At 41.7% G+C, this 27,922-nt stretch overlaps 1 protein-coding gene and 1 long non-coding RNA gene across 2 annotated transcripts in view; one reads left to right on the top strand and one right to left on the bottom strand.

Moving 5' to 3' along the window:
• LOC140896372 (uncharacterized) overlaps window positions 1-16,826 on the bottom strand; it is a 109,434-nt gene extending 92,608 nt beyond the window's left edge. Inside the window, exon 1 of the long non-coding RNA XR_012154534.1 lies at window positions 16,772-16,826. This is a non-coding gene — a long non-coding RNA (uncharacterized LOC140896372). The remainder of the gene's footprint in view (window positions 1-16,771) is intronic.
• Window positions 16,827-22,671: 5,845 nt separating this feature from the next.
• Window positions 22,672-27,562, top strand: HSBP1 (heat shock factor binding protein 1). Its single transcript, XM_073308075.2, has 4 exons — window positions 22,672-22,822; window positions 24,287-24,353; window positions 24,538-24,656; window positions 26,059-27,562. The coding sequence occupies exons 1-3, from the start codon at window positions 22,778-22,780 to the stop codon at window positions 24,654-24,656; spliced, it is 231 nt and encodes a 76-aa protein (XP_073164176.1). The 5' UTR covers window positions 22,672-22,777; the 3' UTR covers window positions 26,059-27,562.
• Window positions 27,563-27,922: the final 360 nt, after the last annotated feature.

Here is a 27,922-nt window from a genome sequence, read left to right as displayed (position 1 = left end):
AGCCCAAAGCTCAATGTATCTGAAGCAGAGCTGGGCAGGAAATTGTTTCCCCTTCCCATGCAAATTTAAGATGTCAAAAGGTTTTACCATTCCACAGCAGGAAGAAACCTAAACCTATTGAAATGGTTTGTGAATGGAACGAGAGACCAACTCCACCCACAGAGTAGTCAATAGCTCACTGGTGAGTATGCTCACTTGGGATGTAAAAGGCCCAGGTTTGAGTCCTTGCTCTGCTGGATTCACAGGGACTGAGGCCCGGTCTACACTACACAATTAGATTGATGTAAGATGTCTTGCATTGAGCTAGCTATGAAAGTGTCTTCACTTAATTTTGGCTCCTGCCGACGTTAGGTGCCTCTCTACATCGGTTTAGTAACACCACCTCCCTGAGTGGCGGAGTCATGGTCGATGTAATTAGGTCACTGTACACTCTGCGTTGCTTGCAACAACTGTTACTTTCAGGAGCCATCCCACAATGCCCCACACTGACAGTACAATTGAAACAAGCGCTTCTGGTGAGGATGTGCCCCGCTGACACAAGGGGCCAAACGTGCACACACACAAGTGATTCAATGACTGCGGTGGCTGTATGCCGATGTAAGGTAGGTCAATATAATTTTGTAGTGTAGTCATGTCCTTACTGGCTATCCCAAGGGTACGTCTCTTTCTCTCCAACGGCTGCATTTGGCTCAATCAATTCAGTCCAAACAACCTAGGCTGTCCGCACAATTTAAGACTCCCACCCCTACCCTTCTTCATAGGTACTCAGGTCGTAATGGACCCAACCTTATCCCTCCGTGAGCTCAGGGCTCTAGCCCTCTGTGGGCTCAGCGCACATGCCCTAAGTCCACTGGGAATGGGTTTTACGGGTCTGCAGGACCTTTTCCCAGTGAAAGAGCCTTCACACAGTGAATATCTTTAAACATGTATGTATCAACAAATCAACAGAATACACACACCAAGCATCTAATGCTCACCACTCCCAATAAAACAGATGTATTCCTCCCAATGACCAGAGTCATGTGGTCTGAGGCTCTGGCTTCTACAGTCTGGTTTTGCAGGGGTTAAAAATCCTACCAGAGTTGGTCTTTAGCTGGATCCCAGAGTTAAGTCCACAGAGCCCGTCTCCAAATTTCCACCTATCAGGAACAGTGGCTCTGCCCCAACTTTTATAGGGCCTGTCTCTCTTCTCTTTCTCCCCCCCTTTAGCCCTTGCCTTTCTTAAAAATCTTAACTGGGAAGACGATGGCTTTAAACAAGATTGCTTCAGGCAGAGCCACAGATCCTTATGGCCATGAAATAAACAGCAATGGGCATGATCCTTCTTTTGTTAATTTACTGCTTTCCTCAAAACTGCTTCCAAGCAAAATCAGTAGCAACATTCCTTATTGCTTGGCAACAAAACCATATCTTCAAGGACAGTAAAATACTTTTAGCTGTGACATTAACCCTTAACTTGGCGAAACAAAAACACACCACAGAAGAAAAATGACAGAGACAGGTCAGGGCGGGGGGGAGGAGGAAGGGAAAACAGAAGGAGGGGGGAGATGGGTGTGTGTGTGAAAAATGACTTAGGAAGAAAGGATACCCTAAGCCAAGAAAAGTACAGAGAGCAACAACAAATCTAGAAGTGGGGCTCCGTGGGCCACAGCATCTGGGAACTCGTACCCCTAACACCTATCCTGACTCCAAAGGTGAGTGGGAGTTGCCACCACATCCACCAGAATGAGAATGAGGGTGTCAGTTATCCTTGCCAGCCATCCCAAGGCTGTGCTCTGTTTTAACGGGCCAACCAATTTCCCTCTGGCTCTTTCCTCTACCCATTCTTCCCCTCCTTGGCAGTGGTTGAACATACAAAACGGCTGACTGCAGTCCTGTCAAGTTCTGGGGTATACGCAGGAATGTCAAATTCCAGGGCAACAAGATAATATTTAGAGACTGCAGAAATGGCCCATATTCTAACTAATAGAACTCCCATGACAAATCTCCTGGGATGTCTTATTTTACACGCTTTGCTACTAAATGCTTCCTTCCTGAAAGTTGATAAATATCATCATGATTAGAATTTAGCAAATAATTCACAGCAAATTTGGGAAAATCAGCCTCCTTTTCAACTCGGAATATTATCAACTTTAGGAATTTAGCAGATGATTTTTCTCCCAGCTTTATTCACTCTACAGATTGCTACTGATCCATACACTGCATTTGAAATCCAAATAGTATTTCCGAGCTGTGATTGGACAGGTAAGTCACATGGATCTGTTTTATATCCCCTAGCTGAATTAGTATACAACCATTTTGATTCTTCTAAGCAAGTGGTGGCCAAATCTCTACATTCCCTCTACAGCTGGAGACAGTGCACATTGTTCATTATAGATATCCAGGAAAAATAATGGTAGCCCTAATGTGTTTAGCTCCTCAGTTTCAAATTTAGGTGATGATCTAAAGATACTTGGGTTTGGACAGAGTTTTAAGATCAAGTAACCTCATTTGCCTATGTGATAAAGAAATGAAAGACAAAGGAACCTAACTAGATAGAAATGCCAGAAGATAAAAGTTGACTAGAAGAGAGAGGATTTCAGCAAAAAATCTGGCATCATATTAAAAAGCTAGTGAAACTGTCCAAGATAGAATGAAAGCCCACCACCATGCAATGTAATGTTGTGCAAAAGCCACTGTCAATTCAATGAGCTCATGCATGATCAAGGTAGGGATTTAAATAATATTATTTTGACTTAGATTATTTTAAAGCACATCATTGGGGTGTGTCTATTGAATGTACACATTATGTACATAATTAACTACATATTTTTCTGAAACTGTAGTGCATGCTCTAAGAGACCAACCTGAAAATTCAAGGGCATGACCTAATAGGCCTCTTCCATAACTTATTTATACCGCACAATCTATGATTATTCTTACAAGTTTTCTGACTTTTTTTTAAAAAGGATACATATAAGGTACATTTCTCTAGGTCAGAAATGTGCTACTATAAGGCTACGATTAAGCAGATCATTTAAGCACATGTTTAGCTCTAAGCATGTGAGTAGTCCCATTGACTTTAATAGGACAACTCATGTGATTGCTGGATTGAGGTCTAAATCGGGAATCATGGTGGGAAACTCCTAGAGGACTAGAGCCTTGATCTTCAAATATGGGCACAAAGTCCATGACACCACTCAGGAAGGGTGAGGTTAAAATTGCCTTGGTGCTTTCTGGTCCTTTTTCTTCCTGCCTGTTGGTATGTTAATTAACAAATGTTAATTGCCCCATGCTAGCCTCTTAGCTTGGTCACCACCACTTCTATTGCAGCTTGCATCTCACTTACATCTGTCAATATCTGCACCCAGCACTAATGAAACATCTTCCTTTTCAGCTACATACACAAGCTACTGTAGAATGCAGCATTGATCATTCCATTATCACTGTGTTACACTTAACTTCCTCTTTATCTTCCTAGTCAAACTCTGTTACACTACATCAATACTGGTGGTAACACACGGATGGATCATCTTCCCCTCCCCCTGTACGTATGTTGTAACATTGTTCATGTGCTATCCCAACAATTTCAGACTTTCTTAACCTGCTTCAAGAATGAAATGAATTGCACTGTGATCTTTAGCCCTCCGATATGCATCCTCAGTGCTGACCCTGTTCCTTATCTGCAATATTCCTGTGCTGCATGTATAAGCAATAAAAGAGGTGGAGGTAACTAACTAATAGACTAACTTCCTACCCACTTTTTCTGCCAGGCTCAATACAGTAATTTGCAACAGAAATTACATATGTTCTATACCTATCACCATTTGTGCTCCTTACATATTAATAGCACAGATCTGAACAGTGGTGATAACTAAAACAATCAGTTTGCATCAATAAGCCTGAGGAGGTTTAACTCCTACAGTATTTGATGCAAAGGAGTGCAGGCAGCAGTGTCAAATAATCTCTCCTTTTAGATAGAGTCTATACGATGGCTCGTCAAATAATGGGAACCCAGTATTTATGAATAATGTATTCAACAGTTGACTGAAAAATACTTGTTAAATATATTATTCACAAATAATATTTTATAAGCTCTAGTTTATTTTAAAATGAAAAACAAAAAAAAATCCACAAGATGACAATGGAGAATTAATTTTGCCAAAGTTATGCGCTCAAAACTCAGGAAATCAGAAAGTTAAATTACATAACCTTAAGTCTGCCCCTTGCACTTATCAATTACAATTATGCATATAAATATATTTTTTCAATACAATTTATTTTACAGTCTTAAACTGTGGAAAAGTGTATCTAAGATAACATGCCTTTTATTGTAAGAGTTGTATTGCATTGCTAGGGGGTATAGTTAAAGCTACATATTAAGCCTTCATTTTTGTAGATCACCTTAACTTTGCATTAATGTAGGGTTGTTTGTCCAGTTTTCTTTTTCTTTTTTAAAGGGGTATGAGAGATGTGGCAGGGCAGGATAACATATGGGAAAAGCTTTCATCTTGAAGGCTTCCAGATTTAGGCCCCAGTTCAGCAAAGCATTAAAGCACATGTTTAAATCCTATTGACTTCAGTGCTTAAGTATTTTGCTGAATCAGGACTGTACTGACAGTGTAAGACCAGTTGCACCTACCCTCCGAGAGCCAGAAGGGAAAAAAGGGAAGAATTGTGACTTAAAGGTATGTCTAAAGCACAGGGCTATTCCTGAGATGGTGCACTTTATGTATCATCCCCCTGTTCGGGCTGTACTTAAAATCACAAGGTGAAGTCCTAATCAATGGTAAAACTCCAGTTGATTTCAATGAGGTCAGGATTTCACCCACTGGATGTGATTTTCCAAAATGCCTATCTGAACTAAGAGTATAAATCCCATTGGCTTTCAATGGGATTTGTGCTCCTATTTCACTTAGGAGCTTTTGAAAATCCCAGCTACAATCTAGCCCTAAATTATTAGACTGGACTAATAAACTCTCTTGTTCAGCACTGGGTGCATTGGAGGTGTCTAGGTAACGAATTATAATAGCATTGCATATACTTGTTCTTTTTATATATTGCATGTTATTATATTTTGTTATTTACCTGTACAGAAAACTCATGTTTGAACGTCATGCATTCATTGGTCTAAAATTAAGCTTGTATTTTAGAATTGCTACATTAAAACATTGAAAATTATGGATCATCAACTCTATCTAAAAATAGGCAATTACTTCTCAGCTGCCATTTCCCCAACACATTTAATATGACAGAGATGGAAAAGAGACACCTTTTTAGATTGCTGAACTTTAAAGACAGTGTAGACTGGCCAACAGATAGATCAGCACTGAAGAACAGAGAGGAGACTTTCACTGCCTATTTACAGTATAGAGACCACCCAATAATTAAATGCAGTGGGAAGAAAAGCAACAGTGTGCCACAATTCAAAGTGAAGAAGTAGGCAGCATGAGTACTTACCCTCTTTGACCTGAATACTGGGGTTAGAAAAGCCATGCAACCTTATAATGACTGCAAATCAACATATGATGTGTTCATTTAACCTCAAATCACTATATAGCTGAGAAGAAATGGGAGTTTAACAATGGACTTTATTAGGAGCAGTGTTAAGCCAATGGTGAGCCCTTATGCAAAAACTGATACAGTACTATAGTTCCATATTTCTACAAAGCGATTGTAATATATCCATTATTCATATAATTCACAGACACCACAAAATCTACCCATTACCAGTCTGCCTTCTCCTGCCAGGTTCCACAGTTCAGGGGTGCTGGAACAATTTTTATAGTGGGGGTGCTGAGAGCCATTGAACCAAACTGTAAACCCTGTACATAATGGAAGCCACTTCAAGCCAGAGGGTGCTGCAACATCTATGCCACAGTTGTCTGTTTGTTTTCTGGCTCCCACCCCTGTCCATCTGCAAATAATGCCTCTTTCACAGCTTTAAAGAAGACACAGTTCAATGGGAAAGGGTTTTGGTGGTCTTTAGTCTTGGCCTGGGGTAGGTACATAGTTGTAACTCCCAGTTCCCAATTTAATTGCAAAGTTCTTTCAATGTAATAACAAAGAAAAACGAATCCTGGCAGAGCAGACTCTGAGAACAATTATCTATTCTCCTCCACACACACAGCAAGTATTTCTTATAATTAAATATATCCAGCTTTGTCTGTTAAGAGCAATCAAAATCCCAATGAATCCTCTAAGAGATTTCTTCAAGGAATATTCCTTCTACTCCAGTGAATTTAAACTAGTACGGTGATTCATTTATATATATATTTAACCCCTAACATCAGTTTAAATATTCAGCACAAGTTCATATGATATGTGCATCCCAGAAGCGAATGAGCCAGAAATATTTCTTTCACATTACTGGAAGTGTTTATGTGAAAGACAAGGTATTTCAGCTCATATGACCTTGACATTTTTATATTCTCTAATGCCAGGGCTGACCAACAGCTTAAAAAGAAATACCAGAAATATTTGGTCAAGACAAGAGCAGTACAACTTTCAGCAACAATTTATATCTCCATAGGGGATTAGTGGAGGTAATATTGAGAATGGCAAAACATATGATAATAATGAGCTATGTCAAAAGTATTTCAAATTAAGCAGTACTGTAGTGTCTCAGTGCGGGGAATTTCCTGGGGATTAATGATTAGTTGAGAGGAATTGACAGCCCAACGTAATGCCCATAAGGGAATCTGGAGACTCAATAACAAAGCATTTTTTGTGGAGAACTTAGTACTTCACGTCAGCATCTCTTGAAAAATGTGTGTATTTTTTTCAATTTCATTTCTTGAAAAAGTGTCCAGGTTGGGCTCGTTTATCTCCTTTCAGCCATTTCTGAGGATATTGTTAACCTTGAAAAGCCAGAGCACATCTAACCTTAGCCACCCAGTCAGAAGAAGCAGATATACAAGCCATGGGGAAATGACTTTGAACATCAGCCAGACAAATTACAACTAGTAAATAACTCATTAAAATACTATGATCTTGGTGGACAGAAATGAGAACTTCAAGAAATTGTTCAGTGAGATAGATTTAAGAGCCAGCATTACCTCATCCAACCAAACCTACAAAATCATTATGGTATAGCACTGCCTACTGAATACTAAAAGCCCTTGTAAATAACGTAACAGGCAAGGCATCAAATGAAATAGGCAGGAATACTTTGGGCCAGTTCTTAGCTGACGTAAATAGCATAACTCCACTGAAGTCAGTGGATCAACACCATTTTACACCAGCTAAGGAACTGGCCCTTTGAATGGAGGCTGGAGTGGAACAACTTCAACACCTTAAGTGTAGGCATCACACACATGTACAGCCTACATCAGGGGTGGGCAAACTTTCTGGCCAAGGGCTACATCGAGGTTGCAAAACTGAATGGAGGGCCAGATAGAGAAGGCTATGCTACCCGAACCAGCCTGTCCCCTGCCCCCTATCCTCCCTCTCCCACTTCCTGCCCTCTGACTCCCCCCCTCAGAACCCCCAACCCATCCAACCCCTGCCTGCTCCTTGTCCCCTGACTGCCCCCCACCCCGGGACCCCACCCCCTATCCAACCCCCTCTGCTCCCTGTCCCCTTACTGCCCCGACCCGTATCTACTCCCCTGCCCCCCAACAGGCCCCCCCGGGACTCTCACACCTATCCAAACCCCCCAGTTCCCTGTCCCCTGACCGCCCCCCCAGAACCCCCGACCATCCAACCCCCCCTGCTCCTTGTCCCCTGACTGCCCCCTCCCAGGACCCCCCCAACCCTAACCGCCCCCCAGGACCCCATCCCCTATCCAACACCCCCTGCTCCCTGTCTCCTGACTGCCCCGACCCCTATCCATACCGCCACCCCCTGACAGGCCCTTCGCGACTCCCACGCCTATCCAATCACCCCCCACTCCCCGCCCCCTTACCATGCTGCTCAGAGCAGCAGGAGCTCGCAGCCACACCCCCGGCTGGAGCCAGCCACACCCAGAACCCCAAAACATATAGGGCTCAATTCTGCAATCGAGCAATTCCTGGAGCTGCGGAATACCCAAAATTCCCAGTGAAAGTTGAGGGTCCTCAGCATCTTGCAGGATCAAACTTTTAATTTACATTCTCTTAGGCTGAGAAGAAGGTAGAGTTAATTAATGAGACATAGGATTATTGGTTTACATGTTAAACCACCAAATAACTTCATTGTATTATCTCTGTGAGATATTCCAGTGACTCCCTGGCTCAACTGATTAGGTTCAAAATGCAAAGACTGCATTAAGAGTAGAAAATAACTTAATTCATTATTATAATTTCAATTAAAAACCTCAAGTAAACCACACCCAACAACTATCCTGGTTCCTGATGCATATACTCCAACAAATACTTCTACATACTTAAATATGTGTTATCACACTTAATTGTCTAATTTGGAAATGCAAACAGTAATACTATAGACTTGGGGTAATATTTTAAAAAGTGCCTAAGTCCCATTTTCAAAGGCACTAAGAGACAGATTTTCATAGTTATTTAGGCACCTAAAGATGCAGGAAAGAGCGTACTGGGATTTTCAAAAGTACCTAGGCACCTAGCTCCCATTGAAATCAATGATGTTTGAAAAACACTAGTTGGCACATATCTGCCTCTTTAGGCACTTACATCCTTTTAAAAATCTGACCCTAAATTACTTATGAAAATGGGATTTAGATTCCTCATTCGCTTAGGTGCTTTTCAAAATATTACCCTCAGTTCCTAGACTCATTAAATGCCATTCCACTGAAATTTACTGAAAGCTTTTTGTGAGTCTAAGATTTCTGGAGTGAAATGAAAGAGTCAGAATTGCTGTAAAGGTCAAGTATTGCTCTTTCAATTCTTGGGTTCATAACTGTGCTTCCTGTATGTTATGGAGAAATCATCATCCACTCAAAAGTTATTACTGTACTGGCTTGGCCACCAACAGGAACATATCCTAGTTTGCGGTTAAAGCAGAAGCTTGTGACTAAAGCACTGAATGGGATTTTGAAAAACTGATCCAGTTTTGCCACCTCCACCAGCAACAGTAACTGGGTCTTTTGTGAATAAAAACCAGCCATCTGTTCACTCTCAGGCCAATCTTTGAAATTTTTTGTTAATTTTCTCCAGTGAAAATGTGTTATAACTGGGAAATGTTGCCACCATTGCAGCAACAAGTTCTCTTCTGCTAAAGGACCAAATCCTGAGCTCTTGCAGGGCATCTTGTCACTCACATCAAAGGCAATGAGACCTGAGGGTGCTCAGCACCTCTGAAAAGCAAGCCATCAATGATTTAGGACCATCCTGTTGGTTAACGTGTTCTGTTTAGTCAGATCTAGCAATCCATGTGAGAGAGGAAGAGGATTATTCATCATACAGGGTCCAATCCTGTTACTGACCTGCATAAAGAGCCTGTGCCTATGATGTTCCACGGGCTGCAGAATCTCTCACTGATGTCACGCCGGGTGCAGAATCTCCGCTAAGAACTTCTCCTTTCTCACCCCTTTAAAACTGTCTTTGCTATAGAAACTTTCAGCCAAAGTTCTCACTAATTACTCAAGTCAAAATCCAATCAACTACATTTAATTACCATTACAAAATTACTACTTGTGACTGCTGCTCCTAGGAACTTTAATGAGACACCCTCTGGAATGGATATAAATTATGGAGAAGAGGGAATTAGAGTTTTAAAAGGTAGGTCCCCAAGTATTTCAGTCAATAAAATGTCAAATGCATCTGAAATCCATAGAGAGAAAAAATGTTTAGATCTGAGGTACAGTTCATGATGCAAACAGCCAAGAACAAAGCTTCAACCAACAAAGTTTTTATCTTTACCCTGGATGGTGATCTGTGCCCACAATTCCCACAGACTTCAACTGGGGCAATATTTTGTTGAGTTCCATCGGGCACTTGCAAAGCATTCTTTCTCCTAGTGCTGGCCACCCTAACTCCCTGCTGAAGTCAAATGAGTGCAATCGGCATCTTGCAGTCATTGGGCTAGATTCTCCACAGCAGTTGAGGTCTGCTTAGTGCAGAGAAGTGATGTTGAGAGTGTTAGGCAGCCAGATAATCCCAGTGCTCAGAGAAGCCTTGGGGCTGCTAGACTTTACACCAATGGAAAATTAGAGTGGCAGAGTGGAACTCCTCTGCCAGGTTTCTTAAACTGCCATGGGGGTGAAGCAGGAGCTGGCTCAGCTAGCTTTATGCCAGGAGCCAGAATCCACCCCCTTTGTGCCACCTGAGCAGCAAAAGGGACAAAGCACAAGCCAGAGTCTGGGCCAGTATCTTGACTATTAGGTCCCTATGGAAGTCCTAGATATTAACCCCTGTGGACCTGATCCTGCCTCTGCACTGAGTGTCATTGAAGTCAGTGGGACTCCATGCAGACACAGGGGTCTAAACACACAGTTCCCAGTGCCCAATCAGAACCTAAGATTGTAACTATCTTTTCAATATAAGCCAGATGTCGATTCCCATTCCTACTGCCTTAGAAAAACTGCTTTTAATACCATAATTTCTCATGTATGTTTTCTTAGACAGAGAGAATAATTATTTTATCTTTCTTTTCTTTGCAGTCTTTCCCCCCATGTGATATAGGACTGACCATTGTAAAATATATACATTTAAGATTGCTTCATAAAGTTACTATTTAAACTTTCCACCTTTTGATAATTATGCCTTTCTCGTCATGAAACTTTGAGAAGTAATTATCGCATTTAATAGATCTCCATCAAATCAGTTTTTATGTCTGCCCGACCCGTCAGTATTTGATCAATACCTCCAAACATTAAGCGTAACAGAGGACAGATGGTAGCTTAAAGCAGCCTGTGGGTTGAATAATGAATAAGGAGAATAAAATAGCATTTAATCTACAGATTATTCCCTTTAAGTCAAGGTGAGCAGCAGCACATGGACAACAGCGTGAGATATTCCATATTATTTCTATTGACATTGTACTTACATTATAGTATTGCATAGAAGTGAGCTTCTATCACTCTGTAAACTTACTTTAGCCAGTTATTAAAGTGCACATTTTAAGAACAGTTTAAATAATGTGAATTTCTTCTAAGCATTTCAAAAAGACTCCAGAACGTAACTGCAGATGGGTTGCAGGTTAAAGATGCACTCTAAACTCTTCAAGGAAGAAGAAATCTATGGATACAATCCCATGAAGTGCTAAGCACCCTGAAGCCCATTAAAATCAAAAGTGCCTACGTGCACTCACAAACCCCAGTGTGACATGCATGTTGTGGGTTCCATCCACCCTGTAGGTTTGGATCTCTAGGGGCCCTAAGTGTACTTGCGTCACTGCTTCAATAAATCAGGTGATTAGGAACCTGGTATTATTTGTTTAACTATACAATTTACAGGGCTGTACCATTTTCAAAACTGGCTATCAATATAATCAATGCTGGTAAAACAAATGCATACATGTCCATAAAGCCTATGAACTTTTTAAGCCATCCATTCCAAACCGCAAGCTACAGAACTGATGCTGCACATATTCCAGAGCTTTGGCCAAACAGTAAAGAATTATGGTAATGTGGGATCATTTTGCAGATCTTTAGGGAGTCTCTGGATTCCTTTTTACTAGAGATGGTCAGATTCAGTAGTGGCCCATCAACAGCAGAACTTCCTTTCCACCAGAAAGCAGGGAAACTATGGATTCTAAAATGCAAGATCCATCTCTTTGCAAAAGCCTTTCACCCCTCAATAACAAGCATGGCCTAGAATCACTGCCATGGAGCTAGCATTCAGAAACTCCCAAGTGCTTTAATCAAGTGTCAGTGAGGGGACATAGGAAGAAGCAACCAATTGGCAGAGAGTAAGAATAATCTAGAGTGAAGCAGAATGTGCTCACATCATTGGCCTCACCCTACCCCAGGGGTGGGCAAACTTTTTGGTCTGAGGGCTACATCTGGGTATGGAAACTGTGTGGCGGGCCATGAATGCTCATGAAATTGGGGGCTGGGGTGCGGGAGAGTGGAAGGGCTCCGTCTGGGGGTGCGGGCTCTGGGGTGGGGCTGGGGATGAGGGGTTGGGGGTGCAGGAGGGTACTCCGGGCTGGGATCGAGAGGTTCAGAGGGTGGGTGGGAGATCAGGGGTAGGGGGTTGGGGTGCCGGAGGGGGGCAGGGGCAGGCTCCAGGTGGTGCTTAACTCAAGCAGCTCCCAGAAACAGCGGCATGTCCCCCCTCTGGCTCCTATGTGGAGGTGCGGCCAGGCAGCTCTGTGCACTGCCCTGTCCGCAGGTGCCGGCCCTGCAGCTCCCATTGGCTGCAGTTCCAGAGCGGGGACATGCCGCTGCTTCCGGGAGCCATGCGGAGTCAGGCAAGACCCTGACCCTGGTCCCCGGCCGGAGCTCAAGGGCCAAATTAAAACATCTGGAGGGCTGGATGTGGGGCCATTGTTTGCCTTACCCTACCCCATTGCTGCTCCCACTTTTGAACCCAGCTCCTGCTATGGGGTGGGAGAGAAGTCCCTCTGTTCTCAGGAGTTTCTGCTCTGCTTCCCCCAGCCCCTGTGACTTGAGGGGAGTGGGGGTATTTGGGGCCTTGTGCCACAGGGTCTCCCCAACAAAGATTCAGATTGGACTCTAAGTGCAGTAGTCTACCCCAGTTCTGGGTCTTGTAATTTTACTGATGTCAGTGTACGATTGGCAAGTCTCCCCAACCTGGATCAGTTCGGATGATAACAGCACATGGTTCTATCACTGTACATACAACATGGTAAAAACCAGTAAGGGGGAAAGCTGCAACAAGTATGATTTTACTGTCCATTGGACAGTAACATCACATTTGATGCACACCCACACAAAAATCTAGTTAGCGTTAGTTTCTGAAAATGTGGTCTGAAAAAAACACCATGAATTGCTCCTGTTCTGCCACAAATTACTTTCCAATTTATTCTAGTCTTAATGTTGCTTTTCTACATAATTATTTAATACAGTTTCAGTTAAACATAATTCACATGATGTATGAAATCAAAAGTTAGAACTGTTATCTTTCCCTTGCTAGATGTTTTCTAATTATAGTCCTTTGCTTAATATATCCCAACCTCATGTATATTTGAAAACTGCCAAGGAATATTTCTTTTCTCAAAATTACGGATGAGTTCTGTTTGTTATACTTTGGGAAAATATTAATCATTTCAGCCTTCATCTACCCAAGTAGTAATTGACTTATTAAAATTTCAATAACTTGAATACTTTGAATACCTGGGTTCAATAACTTGTATACTTTGAATTCACTGGCTTAAGTAGCAAGAGAACACAAAAAGGCATATGTGATTTTAAAGGCCTAGAAGGTACCTTAAACTCTATAAGTTGTGCACAATAAAATGATGGCAGTGGGCAATGCTGATGGCACAGTTCGTATGCACAATCAATATACACATGCTGGTATGTTCAGAATCACTGCAATTATTCAGTGTTGCCTCATGGCATTCAGATAAGATCTCATAGTGAAGGTTTCAGATAACTGAGGAAATATTCCATGTAATTAGTAAACATTAGGGGACATGATCTGATTTCAGGTAAAAAGATATTTCAGATCATAGAGAACTTAACCAAAGTTGTCAAGTCCAGTACAGGTTTCAGAGAAGCAGCCGTGTTAGTCTGTATCTGCAAAAAGAAAAGGAGGCCTTGTGGCACCTTAGAGACTTACAAATTTATCACATCAGCCACCCTATCAGAGGCTCGTTCACCTGCACATCTACCAATGTGATATAATGCCATCATATGCCAGCAATGCCCCTCTGCCATGTACATTGGCCAAACTGGACAGTTTCTACGTAAAAGAATAAATGGACACAAATCAGATGTCAAGAATTAGAACATTCATAAACCAGTCGGAGAACACTTCAATCTCTCTGGTCACTCGATTACAGACCTAAAAGTGACAATTCTTCAACAAAAAAACGTCAAAAACAGACTCCAACGAATTGACTGCTGAATTGGAATTAATTTGCAAACTGGATACAATTAACTTAGGCTTGAATAAAGACTGGGAGTGGATGGGTCATTACACAAAGTAAAACTATTTCCCCATGTTTATTCCCCCCAACCCCCGCACCCGCTGTTCCTCAGACATTCTTGTCAACTGCTGGAAATGGCCCACCTTGATTATCACTACAAAAGGTTCCCCCACCCTTCCCCCGCTGCTCTCCTGCTGGTAATAGCTCACCTTACCTGATCACTCTCGTTACACTGTGTATGGTAACACCCATTGTTTCATGTTCTCTGTGTATATAAATCTCCCCACTGTATTTTCCACTGAATGCATCTGATGAAGTGAGCTGTAGCTCATGAAAGCTTAGGCTCAAATAAATTTGTTAGTCTCTAAGGTGCCACAATTCCAGTACAGGCTCAATCCTGCACCCCTTACTCACATATAAATAGTTCCATGGACTCTCCCACTGGCGTTTCTCCTGCTAACACCAGGTCTGAATTTGGCCTACTGGGCAAAATTCATCCCTTGTACAACTCCAGTGTCTTAATCAGATTTCAAATCAGAAAATTTAGTGGATTAGATCCTAAACTGATGGAAATTGGCATAGGTTTACTAAAGGCAACAGGGCTATACTGATTTACATCATCTTAGAATCTGCCCCAGTATATGAAATGATGTTTCATGTTGTCAAAATAAATCTTATTAAATACTAGGGTTCCTTTTTAGGAAAAAATTGCATCAGCCTACCAAGAAATATTTCCAAAGTGAAATGCTCTGATTAGCTCTTCTTGTGAATGATGCTTTAAAAAAACAAGGGAAAGAGACCTCAGGACTCCAGTATTACTGCATTTGTCTTCAGTTCACTAACAAAACCCGCTGTTGTATATCTTCCTTCTAATCTCCCAACAGCACCACTATATCTCAATAGAAAACAGCTTTGCTACGAACAGTCCTTGTTTTAGGACAAGCTGCAAAGCAATAAAACTGATTTCAGAGTCACAAAAAGATTATAAATACTGTGCTTATATCCTAGATACATGCAGGAGAGTTTTACTTAGTAAATATCACGTAACTACACAGTCCTTACATTTCCCCACACTATGGCAACTGCACTTAATAGGTCTAGATAGATAGATAGATTGATTAGATAAGTCCCAAGCAGACTGCCAAGAGCAATAAAAGGATGTCACAAAACTGGGTGACTGGGCAACAAAATGGCAGATGAAATTCAACTTTGATAAATGCAAAGTAATGCACATTAGAAAAAATAATGCCAACTATACATATGAAATGATGAGGTCTAAATTAGCTGTTACCATTCAAGAAAGAGATCTTGGATCATTGTGGTTAGTTCTCTGAAAACATCCACTCAATGTGCAGCAGCAGCCAAAAAAGCAAACAGAATGTTGGGAATCATTCAGAAAGGGATAGATAATAAGATAGAAAATATGATATTTTCTCTATATAAATCTATTGGTATGCCCACACCTTGAATACTGCGTGCAGATGTGGTCGCCCCATCTCAAAAACGATATACTGGAATTGGAAAAGGTTCAGAAAAGGCAACAAAAATGATTACAGGTATGCAACAGCTTCCATATGGGGAGAGATTAATAAGACTGGGACTTTTCAGTTTGGAAAAGAGACGACTAAGGGGGGGATATAGAGAGGTTTATAAAATCATGATTGGTGTGGAGAAAGTAAATAAGGAAGCGTTATTTACTCCATCTCATAACACAAGAACTAAGGGTCACCAAATGAAATTAATAGGCAGCAGGTTTAAAACAAACAAAAGGAAGTATTTTTTCACAGAATGCACAATCAATCTGTGGAACTCCTTGCCAGAAGATGTTGTGAAGGCCAAGACTATAACAGGTTCAAAAAAGAACTAGATAACTTCATGGAGGATAGGTCCATCAATGGCTATTAGCCAGGATGGGCAGGGATGATGTCCCTAGCCTCTGGAGAAGCTGGGAATGGGTGACAGGGGATGTATCGCTTGATGATTACCTGTTCTGTTCATTCCCTCTGAGGCACCTGGCATTGGCCACTGTCAGAAGACAGGATACTGGGCTAGATGGACCTTTGGTCTGATCCAGTATGGCCGTCTTATGTTCTTATGTCTAAAATAATTAGTATATCGGGGCTGCTTACCGGTTTACAGAATACATAACATAATATAATCTTTTTTTCTGAGTTGTTACTGTTGTGCAAATGGTCCAGTATTGCACCAAGGATGTGAGGCTGCTGGATGGGCTGTAGTTTACATGAGATGTTATGCTAAGATCATGACTACTTGTTTTTCAATAGTAACAGCATGAACCCAGGTATCCTGACAAAACTCCCCTTTGGGTAATTGCATTCTGCTTCCCAAATACTCCCTTTAGTTTAACTGGATGCTTCTTTATTTTGTGTCTTAATTCTTTACATATTGTGGATACATGAAAGGAGCTTAATAACAAAGATAAAATTAGTTCTCAGCTGTCCTATGTTTCTCTTCACTGTTAAGTGGCTAGTCAAGGTGCTTTTGATTAAAACTGTTACAGAAAGGTAAGATACTAGGTGAATAACCTGTCATTCGGAGGATGCATGATAATGACCAGATGCTAATGTGCCAGATCTGGTGTACAGTCTGACTATGACTCATTGTTCTGTAGGGTCATAGTGCTAACTCCTTCTGCATTGGAATTAATTAAACTGTATTTTAAGGTCCCTTGATTTTAAGGAACCTCACAGCTCCTTTATCAATTCTAAAGGTCTTCTTGTCTGTTCATTCTAAATTAAGACTTCACCATTAAAAATCTGGTTAAAGAACAGCCCAGCTTACTGCTGTTCTGTTCATTTTAGTTATCTCTGAACATTACCGTGAAGGGATCATTAATCCACACTCTCCTCCCTTGCTTCGCATTTTGCCTCAGTCCAGTCTTGAAAAAAGAAGTGAAAGAAAATACATTATTTTCAAAAATTAGCCTTTGTTTAAATACACCACATGAGTAAGTGAATGATAAGAAGAAGAAAAAAAAACCTCACTTCAAAACCCACATCCTCAGAATACAAATCTTAAACTTCATGAGAATCAGAGAGAGGTTGCAAGACACTTTCATAGATCTAAGAACCATTATGATGATCTAGTCTGACTTGCATAACAAAGGCCAAAGAATTTCACCCAGCAGACAGGACTAACTAACATCACCATTTTACAGAAGGGCACAGGAGGCCAAAGAAAAACTAAATCTCAAAAATTTAGGGCACGGACACTGATTGTGGGTAGGGTTTGCAAATTAACTCAGCCAGGGCCTAACTCTGCTCCCGTTGAAGTCAATGGAAGTAACACTCTAGGAGTGTCTCCATTCTAGGAGAGCTGAGGTTATGGAGCTGAATGAGGGAAGTTACTGAATTGATAAAGAGGCAAGATGTACCAAATCACGGCAGCCTAGGCTAACTACAGAGGGGCATAGTGCACTACTAAAAGTGGTATTTAATCTAAACCACCCATATGATATCTGTAACATTTCTTGAGGGTACCCAAGGTTGTGAGGCACCTTGCTACCATCTGCTCTTCGTGCAAGGAAGTCTTGTCTGTACCTGCTAGGGATCAGCTCCCTAATTCCCCCAGCAACACAAACTCTCCCCACTCACCGCAGGTAAGCAATAGGAGCACTCCAACTCCTGACCACGCTGAGCGTCCCCTTGAAGTGTCTAGCCCCTGTTCCACTGGGCACTCATACATCGGTTACTCTCAAAGGAATAGTACACACCAGCTAACCAGTTACACCTTATACCACAGCTCCACTTAACACACAGCACTTAGATTTGTGTACAATGAAAACATGTAAAAGATTATTTAACAAAGAACAGAGATTCTAGAAGAAGCTAGAAGAGATTTCCACACCCTGCATGTAATCATAGAATCATAGAATATCAGGGTTGGAAGGGACCTCAGGAGGTCATCTAGTCCAACCCCCTGCTCAAAGCAGGACCCATCCCCAACTAAATCATCCCAGCCAGGGCTTTGTAAAGCCTGACCTTAAAAACTTCTAAGGAAGGAGATTCCACCACCTCCCGAGGTAACGCATTCCAGTGTTTCACCACCCTCCTATTGAAAAAGTTTTTCCTAATATCCAACCTAAACTTCCCCCATTGCAACTTGAGACCATTACTCCTCATTCTGTCATCTGCTACCACGGAGAACAGTCTAGAGCCATCCTCTTTGAAACCCCCTTTCAGGTAGTTGACAGCAGCTATCAAATCCCCCCTCATTCTTCTCTTCGGCAGACTAAACAATCCAAGTTCCCTCAGCCTCTCCTCATAAGTCATGTGTTCCAGTCCCCTAAACATTTTTGTTGCCCTCCACTGGACGTTTTTTCAATTTTTCCACATCTTTCTTGTAGTGTGGGGCCCAAAACTGGACACAGTACTCCAGATGAGGCCTCACCAATGTCGAATAGAGGGGAACGATCACATCTCTCGATCTGCTGGCAATGCCCCTACTTATACAGCCCAAAACGCCATTGGCCTTCTTGGCAACAAGGGCACACTGTTGACTCATATCCAGCTTCTCGTCCACTGTCACCCCTAGGTCCTTTTCTGCAGAACTGCTGCAGAGCCATTCGGTCCCTAGTCTGTAGCAGTGCATGGGATTCTTCTGTCCTAAGTGCAGGACTCTGCCCTTGTCCTTGTTGAACCTCATCAGATTTCTTTTGGCCCAATCCTCTAATTTGTCTAGGGCCCTCTGTATCCTATCCCTACCCTCCAGCATATCTACCACTCCTCCCAGTTTAGTGTCATCTGCAAACTTGCTGAGGGTGCAATCCACGCCATCCTCCAGATCATTAATGAAGATATTGAACAAAACCGGCCCCAGGACCGACCCTTGGGGCACTCCACTTGATACCAGCTGCCAACTAGACATGGAGCCATTGATCACTACCATTGAGCCCAAAAATCTAGCCAGCTTTCTATCCACCTTCTAGTCCATTCATTCAGCCCATACTTCTTTAACTTGGTGGCAAGAATACTGTGGGAGACTGTGTCAAAAGCTTTGCTAAAGTCAAGGAACAACACATCCACTGCTTTCCCCTCATCCACAGAACCAGTTATCTCATCATAGAAGGTAATTAGATTAGTCAGGTATGACTTGCCCTTGGTGAATCCATGCTGACTGTTCCTGATCACTTTTCTCTCCTCTAAGTGCTTCAGAATTGATTCCTTGAGGACCTGCTCCATGATTTTTCCAGTGACTGCAGCGCATCCGGCCCCATGGACTTGTGCTCGTCCAGCTTTTCTAAATAATCCTGAACCACTTCTTTCTTCACAGAGGACTGGTCACCTCCTCCCCATGCTGTGCTGCCCAGTGCAGCAGTCTGGGAGCTGACCTTGTTCGTGAAGATAGAGGCAAAAAAAGCATTGAGTACATTAGCTTTTTCCACATCCTCTGTCACTAGGCTGCCTCCCTCATTCAGTAAGGGTCCCACACTTTCCTTGACTTTCTTCTTGTTGCTAACATACCTGAAGAAACCCTTCTTGTTACTCTTAACATCTCTGCTAGCTGCAACTCCAAGTGTGATTTCGCCTTCCTGATTTCACTCCTGCATGCCCGAGCAATATTTTTATACTCTTCCCTGGTCATTTGTCCAATCTTCCACTTCTTGTAAACTTCTTTTTTGAGTTTAAGATCAGCAAGGATTTCACTGTTAAGCCAAGCTGGTAGCCTGCCATATTTACTATTCTTTCTACACATCGGGATGGTTTGTCCCTGTAACCGCAATAAGGATTCTTCAAAATACAGCCAGCTCTCCTGGACTCCTTTCCCCCTCATGTTACTCTCCCAGGGGATCCTGCCCATCAGTTCCCTGAGGTTGTCAAAGTCTGCTTTTCGGAAGTCCAGGGTCCGTATTCTACTTCTCTCCTTTCTTCCCTGTGTCAGGATCCTGAACTCGTCCATCTCATGGTCACTGCCTCCCAGCTTCCCATCCACCTTTGCTTCCCCTACTAATAGGGGAATATCCTATTCCTACTAATTTCTACTAATAGTAGGAATCTCCACACCAACTCAAAATAGGTTGACAGTGAGGGGCAGACTTGGGAAGCAATTATGAGAACCATGCTTATGTAACCCACACACCTTCTGGGTGTGGTGTTCTGTTTCATCTAGTGGCACCAAGACCACTTAAAGAGAGAGATAAAATGAGTCTGCTCTACAGGCTTAGCTAACAGCTAGTTGGCTTTTAGCTCATACTGTGAAGGCTCATGCACTAAGCTCCAGAGGTCCTAGGTTTGATAACATCCACCGATGACCAGGGTCTGTCGGCATTTCACTTACACAGATCGAGTGAATCACTCATATGAGGTGAGGGTCTAGCCTAGAGGCTAGAATAGCAGCCAGGACAATGGCACAATAGTTGAGGGTACGAATCCCATTCCCCGACCCACCTACCCCTTTATTCTTTGGACAGAGCCAAGTGAATCAGTTACTCTGGATTCACTGGTGCAACTGAATGAAAAAATTGACCTATCATTTCTCTAACCTGCCATTGCTTGGGGCACAGGCAGATGGAAACAGTACACAGTAGGTTAAGTGATGATCAGAATCAAGGGATAAAACAACTTCCCCTAAAACAGCAAAGAGTATTAAGGAGATTGATAGGAAACTAATGGCAATTAAGTTTTACCAGAAGGACATGTATAAGAATAAAAATCACATCAGCATATAAAAGAGGCAGAAAAAGAAAAATTAGTAATGTGCAGCACATATACACAGGTGCTTAGCAACCAAAAGATAGGTCAAATTTAAAGGCCTTCAAGAAGCAATGTGCCATACAATCCAAAGATAATTGTAACAACTCCCTTCAAGTAAATGAAAGTTAATTTCTTTTACATTTCTCAGAACTAGAACTGGTCTTCAATTTAAAAGATAGCTAAGGACATTTTTACACATAATGCTTGTGATATTTTAACAACATACTCATCGGAATAGTATTAATGTAAATCTGTGCATACTAGCTATAGGACAAGTCAGAGATATGTCATGAATGCAGCACTCCAGCTTGTGGATGAAATGGAAGGTTCCAGCTGAAGATCATTTGTGGATAATGAGACATGTTCTGTACTTGAAGGCTCATAATCAGCACATTTGTTTTCCACAGTTCAGCCTAAATATCAGTGCACAGTCAGCTATATACTATCTCACAGTCTAGAATTGGACTTGACAAAAGAAAACCACAAATGAGTGACAGGGAGTTATGCCTGCATCCAGCTGGCTATACCTAGTAAATGCTTCATTTGTATCTCTCCCCATTGTGAAATCTTATTCTAGGCAGTTTTGTAACACATATCCTTGTCCCATACACCAAAGACTATTATAATTAAGAAGTGGTTGGCATGAACTGTGTGTGATCTATGTGCTCACAATCACAACATTTTGCTTATAGTTTCTTTCCTATAGACAACATGCCACAAATCCCTAAATATATTTCTTTTAATCATCTAATCATCAGTCCATTTATGTAACATTTCTGACTTTTATTGCAAAAACATAATGATACTGTTCCTACAGATATCCCCCTTCTGAATCCAGATTACCTGTAAATGCTTACAAATCAGGCTTAACCGCTCATTTAGTTCTCCTCCAAAATTAAATGACAAAAGAGGATGGAGGATTACTTCAGATAAAATCATTTTGAGCCTAGAAATATTTTTACTCTCTCCAATTTGTGAAGTTATTTTGTAAGTGCACAAACAAAACTATTAAATCTCAGTATGAACAAAGCTTTTGTTCTAAACACAAGAACAAACAGCCAAATTAGGTTCAAAGCTGAACCCTCTACAAAAAAGGGCTGAAAGGGTAAACCTTCACTTCCTATGAGGGTTTTTTAAGTGCTCTTTACACTAATCAATTTCAATGCCTGATAATTATGTCCACCTCCAACACACCAAATGTCCACCTCCAACACACCAATGTCCACCTCCAACACACCAAAACACAACGCCTATTGTACAAGATAAAGACCCATTGATACCTTACATTTCTTATCATGCCTCTAGCTGGGGCCAACACCTGATTCTTAAGAAGTAGGTGCAAACCCCCATATTGTACATAGTCAATTGTATAATGCTTCTGGAGGTGAAGCTCCTTCCTAACTGCTTCAGGCAACAGGTTTATGCCCTGAAGCCTGAAGCTCAGTTGCTCTTAGCACACTTTACATAACGGCAAGCGTTATCAATGGTCTGAAGACTAAAGCTGCATGCATTTGGGGTGTTATGTTTTGTGCGTCAGGGAAGCAGGCGTGGTGAGAAGAGAAGGGAGTGGGCTCTGAGCGGCAGGCCCTGTGGCTGGGAAATGAATAGAGCAGCCAAGCTGAGCAACTAGTACAGGGCGACCAGGCGCCTTCTGGCCACGGGCAGGGTATTAAAAGATGCTCAAGAACACAACCAACTAAAAAAGCACCTGAGCGTGGAACGGGATTCAGGGCCTCCCTCCTCCCAACTGCTCCATCCCCTTTTTCTCTTTCCCACTCCCCGCCCCAAGGCTGAGGAGAAGGGAAGCAGGAAGGGCCTGAGCCCAGAGTGGCGGGAATGCCTGTAAAGCCAGTGTTTCTAAAGTGAATGGGAGTGATCCTACATGAGGTACCAGGACCCCATGTTTCTTTCCCCAGGCCTGGTCCTCCCTCCTTACTAATATCCTGCTTCCCCTCCCCCTCCCCCCTTAGCTCTGGCGAGGCCTCACCCAGGCTGAACTACATTCCCCACCATGCTCCCTGTCCTCGCGAGAGCTGGCGGAAATCTCGGTGCGAGGCGCGGAAGTTCCCGTAGCTTGGAGACGGTCCCCGGGCCTACCCGTGACTGACTGGACGGAGCCGCCGCCCGCTACCATGGCCGAGACTGACCCCAAGACCGTGCAGGATCTCACCGCCGTGGTGAGGGGCCCGGGCCGGGGGTCGGCCTGCGGAGGCGGCGCAGCGGGCGGCTCCGGGCTCAGCCTTCACCCCGAGGGGGGCGGTGCCGGGAGTCCGCCTAGCTGGGGCCGGGGCTGTTCCCTGCGCGGGCCCGGGGCACCGAGCGCGGCCCAAGGAGGGCCCGGGGCGGTGGGCGGGGACGGCAATGGGAGGGGCGGGGAGCAGTGACTGAGACCAGGGGGCTAGGCAATGCCGGGGCGGGGGGGGGGGGCGCGGTTACCCAGGCGGTGCTTCAAATCTCAGGGGCATTCAGGGAAGACCCATTTCTAAGGCACCCGTTGTCCCCCAGCCTACTTGAGGTCTCATCACAGCATTACAAAAAGCACCCGATGGAGAGAAAAGGGGTAAAACCCGATTCTTCCCTGGGCAGTGTGGATTTGGTACCGTTCATTTGCACCAGCCCTTAGCAGCACTAATCCTCAGGCCTGCCCAGCTGCGGGAGCCATGGCAGAGAGGTCAAAGTTACCCAAACGCACACAGGGGCTTGGTGTCAAATCCAGGATTACGACACAGGTGTTCCCAAACCATCCCCGCCTGGCTCCTGTAACCTTTTTTTTTTGGGGGGGGGGGGCAGGGGTGCTGGGTTAAACATTGGTTTGTGCCACCATTGTCCTTGGTCTTCTTTTGGGGACATTTCAGTGTGATGGTTTCCAAAACCCAGGTATTTGGCTGCTATCCCCGTTCCCCCCTCAGTTTAATTGGGGTCATAAGGCTCTTGGTAGGTGTCTACCTGCAAGAGTAGTTCAGAGCTAGTCATGGAATTTTAGAACTTTTGTGTGTGTAAGAGCGAGTTGTATTTTGAAAATACTAAGCACAAACAAGTGTGTTTGCCTCAAAGTCTTCCATGGCTGAGATGCACAATGATCGTGTGGAAAAAGAAAAGGAGTACTTATGGCACCTTAGAGACTAACCAATTTATTTGAGCATGAGCTTTCGTGAGCTACAGCTCACGCTCAAATAAATTGGTTAGTCTCTAAGGTGCCACAAGTACTCCTTTTCTTTTTGCGAATACAGACTAACAGGGCTGTTACTCTGAAACCAATGATTGTGTGGCTAAAGCACAACAGTTCTGTTTTTCACACTGACTCAGTTTGTAGACCTCAGAGAAATTACTCAGCCTAGCTTTCTTAATTTGTATAATGGGTGATGTTACTTACCATAGTTACATGTAGAGGGCTGCTTTAAGGTTTTGTGAGTGGTGGTGGAGTGCTTTGTTATTTTGTAAAGAAAGGTGCTGCATAAGTGCTGTATTATTTTTGGCATGAAGTTTCTAGAGTAGTTTGTGTTACTTTTAACATTCGATCAATGCTGTCCAAACATATGATTTTGTATGAAACAAGTTGAGCTCAACAGTGACTGCATTATGCTAAAGTATTGTAAAAAGGAATATTTTGATTAAGTACTTAATTTTTTTTGCCCTGTTAGGTACAGACACTGCTTCAACAGATGCAAGACAAATTTCAGACTATGTCTGACCAGATTATTGGAAGAAATATCCTTTCTTCTTGTAAAATGCCTCTGATGGAGGAAAGTGTACAAATATTTATGTATATTAAATTCTAAACTTGCAAGTGAGATTTCTAAAGCCATTGTAACAATGTGTGAAGCTATGGTCAAATGATACACTTTAGTAGCAGTTTAAACATTACAGTTCATTTTCTTTAACTCAAACGAACTTGATGACATGAGTTGTCGCATTGATGACCTGGAGAAAAACATTGCAGACCTCATGACACAAGCAGGAGTGGAAGAATTGGAAGGAGAGAACAAGATGCCTGCTACTCACAAGAGTTAAGTGAGTGAACTGCTTATTAGCTTTCTGAGTGAAATCCTGGCTTGAAATGGTAAAAATCCCATGTACTTTAAAGGGGCCAGGATTTTACCCTCTGATTTGTGGGTCAGAAATCCCCGTAGAATAATTCTGAAAGTGCTGTAATGAAAAAATGTATTTTGTCATGCAGTGAGCTCTAGGGCATTGGTTTGCTCCCTTTAGCAAAGGATACAGAAAAACTGGAAGCTCCCACCAACCTCTTCAGACAGGCTGTTTTTTTTTTAAGTGAAAAGTGATACAGAATATTAGAAGTAAAAATAAAAAAATACAACGTATTAAGGGAGAAAAGTGGTGAAACTGCTTCACATGGCCTCTACTGTTGATTCAGCTTGACACCGTACAATTAACGTTTGAACAAACTACAATATTAAATGCTCCCTTCACCATCTAATTTCATTGCTTGAAACCTGTCTGCCTCCCTGGCAGTACGACCAGTATGTGTTACACAATTGAAACAGTGGATACTTCAACTGCTTTTCAAGCAACAGCTAAGTAAGGTATGGCTTCTGGCGCAGCAGATAAATAAATTTAAAGAATGACAAAGTCCCCACTAAGAAAATCTCATGACTAATTAAGTGTGTTGCAGATTATGGACTGTTTGAAGCTACTATGACAATGCTCACCCTGTGCATGGGCTTTAATTAGTGGGATAAGTTTCATGGGCACTGAGATTTCACTGAGTTAGGCCCAAAAAGTCCATTTTTGTAATTATAGGAGGGCAATTGATTGAACATAGTAAAGCACTAATCATACCAATGCAAGATTGTAAATTAGCAGTGGTTTTATGGTGACTAGTGAAATGCTTTTGGAATAGTTTCATAACTTCAGGTATAGATCAAGATAACTTCTCTCTAATGCTGTTGTGGGCACTACCTGATTTAAGTGGTTGTTAGTCTCTGCAGAGGAGACAGAGTTTAGGCTATGCTTTCATCTTGAATACCAGAAGAAATTTATTTTCTCAAGATGTTAAGTTAAGAAAGTGAAGTGAATATAAGTCTTGATCTGGCAAACTCTTACCCCAGCTTTACTCATAAGTATTTCTGTTGAATTATATTGGATTATTCATGTGAGTAAAATTAAGCATTTTAAGTAAATAGTTACATGATTTATACTTTAGTTGCCCCCGAGTTTAGCTTTTACTCTGAAATCTGATAAGTGGAATTTTACATTTCTAGGTCATAGGATTAGGATATGGAATCCCATAAATGGGGAAGTCTCTCACTATTTCCAGTCTATTTAAAACTTATTTTTTTAGAAAGCTTGGATGGAGCTTTACTTTTTGAATCCCACAATTATTGTATATCTGCTGAGCATACTTATCTAATGAAATTCCTATCAATAGTAATATTCTGTCTTCCCCCAACAGGTTGCCCGTAATTTAAAATGAATGCTGGAATCCACTTTTTTACAAGTCCACAGGATTACAGAACAGTTTTTTGCAACTGGTGTATGTAAAAGCATTTTATATGGTTATAGAGCTTGCATTCCTGATGTATATTGTATAGCTAGATTTAGGTTAGTATATTTTGATTTGTGTAGTGTAGTTTCACACTTTTTGAATTGTTATAAGGATCAATTGTATTAAACACATTTGATGGATCTTAACTAAAACTACTGAATTTGAGTGGATTTTTTGTGAAGACATTTATTTTTCTTTACTATACTTTTCTAATAATTTCATTTTGATGGCTGAAAAAAATCTAGTGATTTCTGTCAAATTGAAAAACTACTTGTCATATGGTAACTTAACACTTTTCAGGAGTGAATCACAAGATTGAAATTGAGTTATAGTTCTATTGAGATAGCATCAGTCATTGTACCAGTACAAAATGATATATTAGTAATGTTTTTAATACACCCAGTAAGATGCTCTTGGATACTTAAGATGTCAAGCATAAAGAATCAGTTTTTTACTTACACTCCTAGCATTACTTTACCTACTGTATGTTGCCATGACTAAGAATTGAAATATGATAGAAACATCCCTCCAAAGGTAAGCAACCACTGTAGCTCAAATAGATTATTCGTTTAGAAAGCTGAGGTGCTATTAATAAATCCCATAATGAAGGGTTTGTAATAATAGCTAAGTCTTATAATAATATTGCAAGACACTACAATGAAACCCTGCTAGTGTACGTCCACCAAACAGTATCATAGTTGAAAAATATGCATCAAAGTAATGGTCTGTTACAATTAAGGCACTGTCTAGGAAATGCTAGGTATCTGGTCTTTGAACATAAGTCGTTGGCTCTCTGTATGAAACTAAGTTGCTAAAATGAGAAGCGGAGTATTCAGGAATCCTGGGAAAGGAAGGGATCCAGTTATCAGGGTTATAAAATCCTGCTACTATGTGAGCAACAAATAGCGGGGAGTTTTCATAATACCTTGTTTTAGAAAGTGTTTGGTTACTTCTCTTAATCATACTTTTCTCCAGTTTTTACCTGGTCCTTAAATTCCATAGTCAGAGCATTTGGAAGTCACAAGTGTTTGTCTAAAGAACCTTTCCATACGATTTCACTTCACCATTATGAAGAAAAATGACTCTGATCAATGCAAGGATACTATAGGACTGCTACAATACCTCAACAACTTGTTTAAGAGATTAATCTAAGCAGCCACTAACAGCATAAAGCAGATATCATGCTAGCTGTTTATACCACACTAAATGCTGGTATGAGTGCCTCTAAGTTAACTTCACTGGAATTATGAAGGCATTATGTAGGTGTATGTCATTTCTTAAGACAGGGAAAATTGTACTGAGTTCATAGTAATGTTAGGAGAAATTTTATGATTGTAGGAAATGTATATTGTACCACCAGCCTTACATTTGTTGTACTGTCATTAAAATATCGAATAAAACTTAAATGTAACTTACAATAGTCAGATCATATGTAATGTAAAATACTGTATGCGCCTGCACAAGAGCTTTTAACTTGGACATTGTACAAATCTCTAAAAGGCCTTGGCAGGGATATTTCAGCTACGTTAAGTGTAATGAATAATTTATCTGATGTACACTTATTAATCTAGATTTAACATATCATAACATTCAATATTATGGAAATTATATCTCTGTGTGCTTCCAATACTATGGTAAAAGGTCAAGTTAAAATTCAGTGTCATTTTAATTCTCAGATGCTGGTATTTTTGTATGAAGACATTAGCAATAACCTTTTATAGAAAAAATCAGATTTGAATTTCTGTGCAAAAGTTGGTCAGAGAACTGGTAT

The sequence above is a fragment of the Lepidochelys kempii genome, chromosome 12 (assembly GCF_965140285.1).
Source record: "Lepidochelys kempii isolate rLepKem1 chromosome 12, rLepKem1.hap1, whole genome shotgun sequence".
NCBI lineage: Eukaryota > Metazoa > Chordata > Testudines > Cheloniidae > Lepidochelys > Lepidochelys kempii.
This window is presented reverse-complemented; position numbering and strand designations above follow the sequence as displayed.